The sequence below is a fragment of the Gigantopelta aegis genome, chromosome 5 (assembly GCF_016097555.1).
Source record: "Gigantopelta aegis isolate Gae_Host chromosome 5, Gae_host_genome, whole genome shotgun sequence".
NCBI lineage: Eukaryota > Metazoa > Mollusca > Gastropoda > Neomphalida > Peltospiridae > Gigantopelta > Gigantopelta aegis.
The window spans coordinates 33,500,213-33,512,198 of record NC_054703.1 but is presented as its reverse complement, the minus strand read 5'-3'; the positions used below and the strand labels follow the sequence as shown (position 1 = coordinate 33,512,198).

The window sequence follows — 11,986 nt, the reverse complement described above, 5'->3', positions numbered from 1 at the left end:
CTATGTTCTTTGGGCATCATTGCTGCCCTTGGCGTCGTGACGTATTTTCAGGGGCAGGATTTAGCGGCTGTCAATCAACGGCTGAGGAACATCGAAGATGCGGTTCATGAACCAAGGAAGAAGGTAAACCGACATAGTTAATTCTTGTGACTCGCCAAGCCCATGGGACAAATTTTCAATCTGAGTTTGTGGACACACGTACAGGTGATGATTAATGATGGGAAAAGTAGGTCGTGAACTATTTAATGTGATCAGGGATACCTTGTTTGTCAACCGTATAATCATTTAGCGGCGGGACGTAGCCCAGTGGTAAAGCGTTCGCTTGATGCGCGGTCGGTCTAGGATCGATCCCCGTCGGTGGACCCATTGGGCTATTTCTCGTTCCAGCCAGTGCTCCACAACTAGTGTAACAAACGCTGTGGTATGTACTATCCTGTCTTTGGGATGGTGCATATAAAAGATTCATTGCTGTTAATCGAAAAGAGTAGCCCATGAAGTGGCGACAGCGGGTTTCCTCTCTCAATATCTGTGTGGTCCTTAGCCATAAGACTGACGCCATATAACCGTAAATAAAATGTGTTGAGCGCGTCGTTAAATAAAACATTTCCTTCCTTTCTTTCTTATAATCATGTATTTTATTTCAACGTGCTTATATCCAACGTGTTCAAGCACGCTGTACTGGGCACATGTGTCATCTGTTTGGGCTGTCTGTCCAGGACAGTGAGTTAGTTGTTAGTTGGTTAGTAGTTACTGAGAGAGAAGAGGGTGTAGTAGCCTTACACCTATCCATTGATCCTTTAAGAACTCGCTTTGGGTTGGAGCCGGTACTGGGCTGCGAACCCTGTACCTACCATCCTGTAGTCCGATGTCTTAACCACGACGTCACCGAGGCTGGTACTTTATAATCAGGGGAGTTACAAATATGTATAATATCACAGAAAGGGGAAGGGATTATTAATAATATTAAAGTCGTAGACCCTAGTTTAAACCCGTAAACATGGACACTACGTTTAGTTAATCTACAAACCTGTAACACGTTTGGATTAAGTTACAACAGAGTGAAACAAGAGTCTGTGACGTTGAAATGGTGAAATATCATTAAAAATAGAAGTTAGAACTCGACTCCATAACCATACTTCTCAAACGCATGTACGTTTTTAACAATATGAAAAAATGCATTTTGTGGTATTAGAAACACCATGATGATCAGAAACAGTTCGGTTGTACGGAAATGGATAACCTAAACAATAAAATGTACAGTAATGTTTGATTTCAGTGATCTCAAACGGCTCTAACAGTAAATAAATGTGTCTGAATTTTTAAAAACTAGGGTCTGTCACTTTAATAATAATGATAATAATAATAATAATAATAATAATAATAATAATAATGGCAGACAGACATATATTCTATCAAAGCTTCACTCAAGATATATACAATAAAATACATGAGAAAAGTTATTAATAAACAATATAGAGGCCCCCCCGGGCCGTACCCTGGTCGAAATCCCGGGGGACACTACTTTGTACAAACAAATGAAACACTGTACAAATTAAACCCTGAGATGTGTATGCTATTTTCTGGAGTAAAAAAAAGAAAGAAAAAAAAGTGAGATTCTTACTAACAATAAATAAACATCTGTCTTCTCCAGACATTTAAAAAACCAGCTCCAGAAACAACGTAGTTAGAAGGCTTTATAGGCATAGGCGTAAAATAGAATAGAACGCGACTCTCTAACCAATACTTCTGAAACGCACGTGCGTTTTTAAAAATAGGAAAAATGCATTTTGTGGTGTTAGAAATACCAGGATGATCCGAAACACTTCGGTTGTACGGAACTGGAAAATCTAAACAATAAAATATAAATTAATATTTGATTTCAGTGATCATAATCGGCTCTGATGGTAAAACATATACCTTAGTGTTTAATAACTAGGGTCAGTCGCTTTAACAGACGTCTAAATCTAAAATATACCTTACTGTTTAATAACTAGGGTCAGTCGCTTTAACACGTCTAAATCTATTACTATGCGTGGGTGGGACGGTGAGTGATAAGACTGTGTTACTATTTTGTTTTAGATAGCCGGCGTGAATGGGGCGGAGGTTAGGTCAACAGGTCAGGGAGGGGGTGGAGATAGCGTAGTCGCTCAGCGATCGCCTGACGTGCTTGGGTCCCAGGATCGATCACCGTTAAAGGGACATTCCTGAGTTTACTGCATTGTAAGATGTTTCCGATTAATAAAATATTTCTACCTTTAAACTTACATATAAAATACATTTCCTTTGTTTAGAATATCAGTATCTGTATATTCAATGTGTTTCTGGTCGTTTTAATATTTGTATGAAGCCTAAACAGTATTTTGTCTTCAAATAATTTCGTAATAATATTTTAGGAAATAAAATGAAATTTAACCTAGTACAAATATTAGAACGATCAGAAACACGTTTAATATATAGCCACTCATGTTTTATGCAGAAAAATATATTTGATATGTAATTACAGTCGTCAAAAAGTCTCTGTTAGTCGATAACATCTTAAAAATTGGAGCAAACTCAGGAATGTCCCTTTAACGGAGTCTCACTCTCGTCGAATTTAGTTAACCTTTTCCTCTTTTTTTTTTTTTTTTTTTTTTTGGGGGGGGGGGTTTATCGGGGGAGGGTGTGTGTGGAGTTATTATTATTGTTGTTGTTGTTGTTGTTGCTATTATTTGTTGCTTTTGGAATGGAATGAACTTGTTTATGTATATTTCTCTGAGTGTATTGCATCTGTTTATCATTTCATTTCATTTCAATTTACTTTCGTGCTTATATCCAAATAAGGTTCAAGCACGCTGTCCTGGGCACACATTTCAGCTATCTGGGCTGTCTGTCCAGGACAGTGGGTTAGTTGTTAATTGTTAGTGGTTAATGAGAGAGAAGAGGATGTAGTGGCCTTACACCTACCCATTGAGTCATTAAAACTCGCTCTGGGTGAGAGCCAGTACCGGGCTGCGAACCATGTACCTACCAGCCTTAAGTCCGACGGCTTAACCACGACATCACCGAGGCCGGTATCTGTTTATCAGATCTTATTTTACTTGTATTTAATGGATAACTATGTTGCAATCGATCATTTATGAAACATAATGTTGGCTTTATTGTCGCAAGGGGCGAGACGTAACCCAGTGGTAAAGCGCTCGCCTGATGCGCAGTCGGTCTAGGATCGATCCCCGTCGGTGGGCCCATTGGGCTATTTCTTGCTCCAGCCAATACACCACGACTGGTATATCAAAAGACCGTGGCATGCACTATCCTGTTTGTGGGATGGTGCATATAAAAGATTCCTTGCTACTAGAATAAACATGTAGCGGGTTTCCTCTCTAAGGCTAAATTTCGAAATTGCCAAATGTTTGACATCCAATAGCTGATGATTAATAAATCAATGTGCTCTAATGGTGTCGTTAACAAATTGGGTTCTACTGGCGATGCGAAGCGCAGATGGTAAAAAGGATATTTGCGATTGACACTCTCCGTTCCCCTCAGTGGAACACACAAATGTACATTGTATGTGCTTTTTTTTTTGGCCCCACTCTATATACAAAAATTACTAAAATATTGCTTTTACCCCACACCACCATTAGAGATTGTGCCCCTCAACTTCAGATATCCTTCCTACAGACCTGCTGAATATCGCTCAATAGCCAGTGCACCACGACTGGTATATTATAGACCATGGTATGTGCTATCCTGTATGTAGTGTGATGCATACAAAAGATCCCTTGTTACTAAAAATGTAGGTTTCCTCTCTAAGACTATATGTCAAACTTACCAAATGTGCTCTAGTTGTTTCGTTAAAAAAAAGCTTTAACTCAATAGCGTCCATCTGACTGCTAGTAACTCGGTCAACACCAACCAAGCACTGGGGGAGTGGGGATTATTTGCAGTCATTATTTGTGTGATCCCCCATTTTTCTCACTAGTATATATATATATAATTAAGAATATATATATTATATATATATTATATATATACATACTATATAATTATATATAATTATATATAGATATATATATACATAATATATACATACACACACACACACACACACACACACACACACACAACACACACACACAACAACACACACATATATATATATATATATATATATATATATATATATATATATATATATATATATATATATATATATATATATTCAAGTAGGGTTAAGCATGCTATCCTGGGTTTGCAGTTCATTCTGCAGTCCCGGTCACATTTTATTGGGTCAAGAATATGACGTCACACTGACTACTCCTAGCTATTTGTGGTTGATTAACTTCCGCCTCATCAACATTCCTCTCTTTGTGTGCCCACAATTCTATTTTATATATATACACACAGTGAAACCCATCTAAACCGGACACCCTTATGACGGAGAGAAAACACGTATTTTAAAAGGTATCCTGTTAAGAGAGGTTAATTTCTGTGCTAATTTCTAATGAAATGAAAAACGTTCGGTTTTGGGAGGAATTCCGGTTTACAGAGGGTCTGGTTTTGAGACGTTTCACTGTATATATTATTATTTACTTATATAAATCGGTCACAACACTTTGCCAAAAAACCCAAAAAAACAACAAATCAAACAACAATAATTAAAATATTTTTAAAAATAATAATAAAAACCTACAAATGTTTTTAAAAAATAGAAAAGGGAATATATATTTTTTACGTTCTTCTGTAATATAGTGGTTTCATTCATGTCCTTTGTGTTGTTCTTTTTTACGAAAACAGTATTTTAAACGACATTATTAGAAAAACAAATCGTTAAAAAGGTATAATTATATCGTTTTAAAGAATTATGTAAGTTTTAAATTTATTATCATGCTTAGCTTCAAATTTTAAGTTTAATGTACGCTTCTCTGCATTAGCGTATATATATGTGTCTGCCTGCCTGCCAGTCTGCCTGGCTGTCTGTGACTGTCTGCCTCCCGCCCCCGCCGGCCCTCTCGATCTCTCTCTCCTCTATCTCTCTGTCTTGGTCTTTTTCTTCTTCCTTTTCCCTCTTTCCCCCCCCTTCTCCCCCTCTCCCTCTCTCCCTTCCTTTCTCTTCTTCCTTTCTCCCCCTTTTTTCTCGCTCCCCCTCTCCTTCTCTCTTTCCCTGTCTTTCCTCCTCTCCCTTCCCCTCTTTCTCCTCTCTCCCCTCCCCTCCCCCCCCTCCCCCCTCCCCCTCTTTATTCCTCCTTTCCTTCCTTCCTTCCTCCCTGCCTCTCCTTCCTCTCTTTCTCCCCTCTCTTTTTTCTCTTTCTCTTCCTTTTTCTTCTCCCCCCTCCCCCTTCCTTTTCTTTTCTCTTTCTCCCTTTTCCTCTCTTCCTTCCCCCCTTCTCTCCCTCATCCCCCCTTTCCCTCTCTCTCCTCTCTTCTCCCTCTTCCTCTTTTCCTTTTCCCCCTTCCCCCCTCCCTTTTTCCCCCTTCCCCCCCTTTCCCCTCCTCCCCTCCCTTTCCCCCCTTCCCTTCTTTTTTTCCTTCCTCCCTTCCCCTCGTTCCTCTCCCTCTCCCTCTCCTCCCCCCCCCCCCTCTTTTCTCTCGTCCCCTTTCTTCTCCCTCTCTCTTTTTCCTTCTCCCCTTCCCTTTCTTCCCCCCTTTGTTTCTCCCTCCTTTCCCTTCCTTCTCCCTCTCTCTCTTTCCTTCCCTTTCTCCTCCCCCCCTTTTCCCCCCCTCCCCCCTTTCTCTTTCCCCCCCTTTTTTCTTTCTTCCCTCTCCCTCCCTTCCTCCCTTCTCTCTTTTCCTTCTCCCTTTTCTTTTTCCTTCCCTTCTCTTCTCTTCCCCTCTCCTTTTTTCCCGCTCTTCTCCTCCCCTCCCTTCCCCCTTCTTCTTTCCCCCTTTCCCTCTTCCTCCCTTTTCCTCCTCTTTTTTTTTTTCCCTCCCCCTCTTCTTCTCCTTTCCCCCCCTCTCCTTCTTCTCCCTTCCTTTTTTTCTTCCTCCTTCCCTCTCTCTCTCTCCTTTTTTTTCTCTTCTTTCTCCTTTCTTTTCTCTTCTCTCTCCCCTCTCCCCTTTCTCTCTCTTCTTTTCCTCCTTCCCCCCCTCTTCTCCCCCCTCCTCCCCTCCTTTTTTCCCTTTCCCCCCTCCCCTCCTTCCCCCTCTCCCTTTCCCCCCTCCCCCCCCCCCCCCCCCTTTTCCCCCTCCTCTTTTTCCTCTTCCCTCCCTCCTTTCCCCCCCCTTTTTTTTTCCCCTCTTTTCCCCTTCCCCTTCTTTCCTCTTCTTCTCCCTCTTCCCCTCTCCCCTCTCCCTCCCCCCCCCCTCTCCCCCCCTCTCCCTTTCCCCCTTCCTCCCCCCCCTCTCCCCTCCCCTTTCTCTTTCTTTTTTCCCCCCTCTTTCCCTCTCTTCCCTCTCCTTTTTCCTTTCTTCCTTCTCTCTCTCTCTTTCCCCCCCCCCCCCCTCCTTCCTCTCCCTCCTTCTTCCTCTCCTCCTCTCCCCCCCCCCTTCCCTCTCCCCTCCTTTTTTCCTTTTCTTTTTCCTTTTCCCTTTCCCTCCTCTCCCCCTCCTCCTCCTCCCCTCCCTTCTCCCTTTTCTCTCCCCTTTTCTTTTCCCCCCTCTCTTTTTTTGTCTTTTCTTTTCCCCCCTTTTTTTTTCTCCCCTTTCCTTCCTTTCCTCTCCTCCCCCCCCTCCCCCCCCCTCCTCCCCCCCCCTCCTCCTTCTTTCCCCCCCTCTCCTTCTTCCTTTCCCCCCCTCCTTTTTTCCTCTCCCCCTTTTTTTTCTTTTCTTCGTTCCCCTTTTTCTCCTTTTTTTCCCCTCTTCCCCTTTTTTTCTCCCCCCTCCTTTTCCCCTCTCCCTTTCTCTTCCCCCTTCCCCCCCCCTCCTCCTTTCCCCCTCTTTTCCCCTTTCTTTTCCTTTTTTTTTCTCCCTTTCCCTTCCCCCCCTCCCCTCTCCCTTTCCCCCTCTCTTTCCCCCTCTCCCCCCTCTCTCTTTCTTCTCTTTCTTTCCTCCTTTCTTCCTCCTCTCCTCTTTTCCTTTCCCCCCTCTCCTCTTCCTTCTTCTTTCTTCTTTCCCCTTTTTTTCCCCCCCCCTTTCTCCCCCCCTTCCCCTTTCTTCTCCCCCTCCCCTCTCTTCCTCCTTCCCTTCCCTCCCTTCTTTCCCCTTCCCTCTTCCCCTTTCCCCTCCCCCTCCTCTTTTTCCCCCTCTTTCCTCCTTCCCCCTTTTCCTTTTTCCCCCTCTCCCCCTTCCCTCGTCCCCCCTCTTCTTCCCTCCCCCTTCTCCTTCCCTCTTTCCCCCTTTCCCTTTCTTCTTTCCTTCCCTTCTCCTCCTTCTTCCCCCTTTCTTCTTTTCCCTTCTCCCCTTTTTTTTTTTTCCTTCCCCTCTCCCCCCTTCCCCTCCTCCTTTCCTCCTCCCCTCCCCCCCCCCCTTTTTCCTTCCCCCTTTTTTCCCCCCTTCTCTTTCTTTCTTTTTTCTCCTCCCCCCTCTTCCCTCCCCCCCCCCCCCTTTCTTTCCTTCCCCTCTCCCCCTCCTTCCTCCCCTTCCTTCTCTCCTCTCTTCCTCTCCTCCCTTTTCCCCCCTCCCCTTTCTTCCCCCCTCCCTTTCCCCTCCCTCCCCCCCCTTTCCCCTCCCCCCCCTCCCCCTTTCCCCCCCCCCCCCCTCCCCCTCCCCCCCTTCCCCCTTCCTTCCTTCTCCTTCCCCTTTCCCCCCCGCTTTCTTCCTCTCTTCCCCTTCCCCTCCCTTTCCTCTCCCTTCTTTCTTCTCCCTTTCTTCTTCCCCCCTTCCCCCTCCTTTTTCCTCCCCCCCCTTCTCCCCCTCTTTCCTTCCCCCTCTTCTTCCCTTCTTTTTTTCTCCCACCCTTTCTTTTTCCCCCTTCCCCCCCTTCCCCTTTTTCCTCTTTCTCCCCTTTCTCCTTCCCCCTTCCTCCCCCTCTTCTTCCCCTTCCCTTTCTTTCTCCCCTTTCCCCCCCCCCTTCTTTTCTTTTCCTCTCTTTCCTCCCTTCCCCCCCCTTTCCCCTTTTTCCCTTTTTCCCCCCCCCCCTTCCCCCCCCTCCTTTCCCCCTTCCTTCCCCTTTTTCCCCCTCTTCTTTCCCCCCTTTTCCTCTTCCCCTCCCCTTCCCTTCCTTCCCCCCTCTCTCCCCCCTCTTCCCCTCCCCCCCCTTTTTTTTTTTTCCCCTTTTTTCCCCCCCTTCCCCTTTCCCCCCCCCCCCCCCTCCTCCCTTTCCCTCCTTTTTTTTCTCTTCTCTCTCCTTTTTTTCCCTCCTTCCCCCCTTTTTTTTTTTCCCTCCCCCCCTCCCCCCCCCCCTTTTTCTTTTTTTCTCCTTCTTCCTCTTTTCCTCCCCCCCTTCCCTTTTCCCTTCCTTTTTCCTTTCTCCTTCCCCCCCCCTTCCCCCCCCCCCTTTCTCCCTTTCCCCTTCTTCCCCCCCCCTTCCCTCCCCCTTTTTTTTTTTCCTTTTTTCTTCCCTTTTCCCCCTTCCCCCCCCCTCCCCTCCCCTCCTCCCTTCCCCTTCCCCCCCTTTCCCCCCTCTTTTTTTCCCTTTTCTTCTTCCCCCCTCTCTTCTCCCTTTTTTCCCCTCCCCCCCCTCCCCCTCCCCTCCCCCCTTTTTTTCCCCCCCCTCCTTTCTCCTCCCCTCCCCTTCCTCCCCCCCCCTTCCCTTTCCCTTTCTCCCCCTTTTCTTCCCCCCCTTCCTCTTCCCTTCCCCCTCTTTCCCTCCCCTCTTTTTCTCCCTTCCCCCTCCCTTTTTTCCCCCCTCCTCCCTTTTCTTTTTTCCCTCCCCCCCCTCCTCCCCTTTCCCCTTTCCCCCCTCCCTTTCTCTTTTCTCTTCTCCTTTCCTTCTTTTCCCTCTCCCCCCTCTCCCCTTTTTCTCCCCCCTCCTCCCCCTTTCTTTTCCTCTTCCTCTTCTCCCTTCCCCCCTTTCCCCCTCTTCTTTTCCCCTTCTCCCTTTCTTTCTCCTCTTTCTCTTCCCTCCCCCCCTCTCCCCCCCCCTTCCTCTTCTCCTCCCCTTCCTTCTTTCTCTCTCTCCTTCTCCCCCTTCCCCCTCTCCCCCCTCCCTTTCCCTCTTTTTTCTCTCCCCCCCCTTCCTCTCCCTCCCTCCCTCTTTCTCCTCCTCCTTCTTTCCTTTTCCCCCCTTTCTTTTTTTCTCTTTCTCCCTTCCCCCCTCTTTCTTCCCCCTCTCTCCCTCCCCCTCCCTCTTCCCCTCTCCTCTCCTTCTTTTTCTCCCCCCCTCCCCTCCTCCCCTTTTTCCCCCCCTCCTTCCCCTTCTTTTCCCTTCCCTCCCCTTCTTCCCTTCTCTCCTCCCTCCCCTCTCCCTTCCCCTCTTTCCCCCCCCTCCTCCCTTCCTTCCTTTTTCCACTCCCCCCCCCTCCTTTCCCCCCTCCCTTTTCTTCCTCCCTTTCCTCCCCCCCTTCTCCCCCCTTTTTTTCTTCCCCCCTTTCCCCCTTTCCTCCCTTCCCCCTTTTCCTTTTTTTTCCCCCTCCCCCCCCTTCCCCTTTTCTCTCTCCCCTTTCCCTCCCTCTCTCCCCTTCTTTCCTTTTTTTCCCCTTTCTCCCTTCCTTTCCCCCCCCCCCCCCCCTCTTCCCCCTCCTCCCCCTTCTTTTTCCTCCCTCTTCCTTCCCCTTTTCCCTCCCTTCCTTTTTCCCTTTTTCCTCTTCCCCCCCCCCCTTCTTCCCCCCTTTCCTTCCTCCCTCCTCCCCTTCCCCCTTCCCTTCCCTTTCCCCCTCCCTCCCCCTCCCCCCCTTCCCCTCCCTCCTTTCTCCCCCCCCCCTTCCTCTCCCCCCCCCCCCTCCTCCCTCCTCCCTTTTCTTCTCCCTCCCTCCCCCCTCCCCTTCTCTCTTTTTTCCCCCTTTCCCCTTCCCCCTTCCCCTTCCCCTTCCCTTTCCTTTTTCCCTCCCTCCTTTCCCCTCCTCCCTTTTTTTTTTCCTTTCTTCTCCCCCCCCTCTCCCTCCCTCCCCCCTTCCTCCCCCTCTCCTCTCCCTTTCCTCCCCTCCTTTCTTTCCCCTTCCTCCCCCCCTTTCCTTCTTTCTTCTTCCCCCCCTTTTTCCTTCCCTTTCCCCCCCCCCCTCTTCTTTTCTTTCTCCTTTCCTCCCCCTTTCCCCCCTCCCCCCTCCCGCTTTTTCTTTTCCTCCCTTCCCCTTCCTCCCCCCTCTCCTCTCTCTTTCCCCCCTTTTTTCCCTCTTTTCCTTTTCCCCCCCTCCCCCCCCCTTTTCCCTTCCCCTCTTTCCTCCTTCCCCCCTTTTCCCCCTTTCTCTCTCTTTCCCTTCTTTTCTCTCCCCCCCCTTTCCCTCCCCCTCTCTCTTCTTTCCTTTTTTTCTCCCCCCCTTCCTCTCTTCCCCCCTTTCTCTCCCTTCCCCCCCCCCTCGTCTTCCTTCTCTCTTCCTCCTTTTCTTTCCTCCCCTCATCCCCTTCCCCCTTCCCCCCCTTCCTCTTCCCTTTTCCCTTCCGTCTTTTTCTCCTTTCTTTCCCCTCTCCCTCCTTTCTCCTTCTCCTTCCTCTCTTCCCCTCTCTCCTCTTGTTCTCCCTCTCTACCCCTCCCTCAATCCCTCCCCCTCTCTCTCGGGTCCTCTCTCTCCCGTCTCTCTCTCTATCTCTCTCTCTCTCAGCTCGTCTCTCTCTCTCATCTCCACACTAACTATCTAACACTAACTACTAACCAACTAACCCACTGTCCACAGACAGCCCAGATAGCTGAGGCGTGTGCCCAGGACACCGTGCCTGAACCTTAATTGGATATAAGCAAGAAAATAATTTGAAATGAAAATGAATGAAAGCCATAACATGCATGTTATAATGATCATTAGCATTCAAAACCGTATATTCAGAGCTGATCTTGGCCACGATATATGGTTCCAGATCAGTCTGTAGGATGATTGCCACTTTATAGCGCCTGCCAATAAAAAGTTAAAGATGCAATTTATGTAGTAATTATCCTGAAACCATATCACATTTATTTGTAGAGTGTAATGCGACCAAAAACTTATGGGATTCGGTACAAGCCTGGATATTAACTAAGACTGGGAATATAATTACTTTTAATAAAAAAATAATATGTTTGGTTTCATAAATAATGAAAAAGATAACTTTCTTAATTGGCTAATCATTAATATAAAATACTATATTTACTGTACAAAAATACAGAAAAAATGCTTAGAAATCACTGCCATTAAAAACATATTGCACAACAAATTTGAAATAAAAAAATATATTCTATTTAAAAAATGCAATTATGAAAAATTTATTAAAGAATGGTCCCCATGGCTCAACCTCTTTAATGAGTGAGTGATAGTAATATAGATATAATTAATATTAAGAAAATATAATGTATACATATATACATGTAGCAATATATATTGTGACTGATTTAGTGCGTGGCTTGTTTGGAGATCGCAGAGTTTCATGTCTTATTTAATTCAAAACAACTTCTTTCCTTCTTCTTATGCCATCTATATCTGTCTTGTATTTTTCTTATTTTTCTTCTTCTTCTTCTTCTTCTTCTTCTTCTAAATCCTTTTCTAATTCTCATCCTTCTTATTCGATAATTTTTCTGTTCCCGTTTAAATCTCGGATCATAACAATAATTATATTATAGATCACTGTCCATGTTCATCTGTATTCATGAGTTGAACTTCACCCTGAATCAGTTTCTATTAGTTTTTGTTATTTTTAACACAGTTTGTTGCTGCTTAGACCATGGACACAAATGTAAAGCAGTGATTCGGGGCTCCCAACCCCGACACTGCTATATGATCTGGGACAATAAATATGTATTTTAAAAAAAAGGAGAAAAAAAAGAAAAGAAGTTAAAGTTCATTTTGTTTAACAACACCACTAGAGCACATTGATTTATTAATCACTGGCTATTGGATGTTAAAGTTTGTTTCTTTTATATGCACCATCCCAACAGACAGGATAGCACATACCACGCAAATAAAAGCACGTCTGATAATATACTCCAGGTAAGGAACTGTAAATATTTTACACCAATATTGCACACATTTAGGTCGATTTAAGTTTAAAGGTTGTTTTTCTTAACGACATC

General features: G+C 45.9%; 1 protein-coding gene across 1 annotated transcript in view; it reads left to right on the top strand.

The window, feature by feature from the left end:
- Nucleotides 1-11,634, top strand: part of LOC121373109 (protein trichome birefringence-like 32) — an 11,688-nt gene extending 54 nt beyond the window's left edge. The window contains exons 1-4 of the mRNA XM_041499558.1: nucleotides 1-123; nucleotides 5,530-5,625; nucleotides 7,595-7,663; nucleotides 11,620-11,634. The exon at nucleotides 1-123 is cut by the window's left edge and continues 54 nt beyond it. Coding sequence (XP_041355492.1) covers nucleotides 1-123; nucleotides 5,530-5,625; nucleotides 7,595-7,663; nucleotides 11,620-11,634 — 303 coding nt within the window. The remainder of the gene's footprint in view (nucleotides 124-5,529; nucleotides 5,626-7,594; nucleotides 7,664-11,619) is intronic.
- The last annotated feature ends 352 nt before the right edge of the window (nucleotides 11,635-11,986 follow it).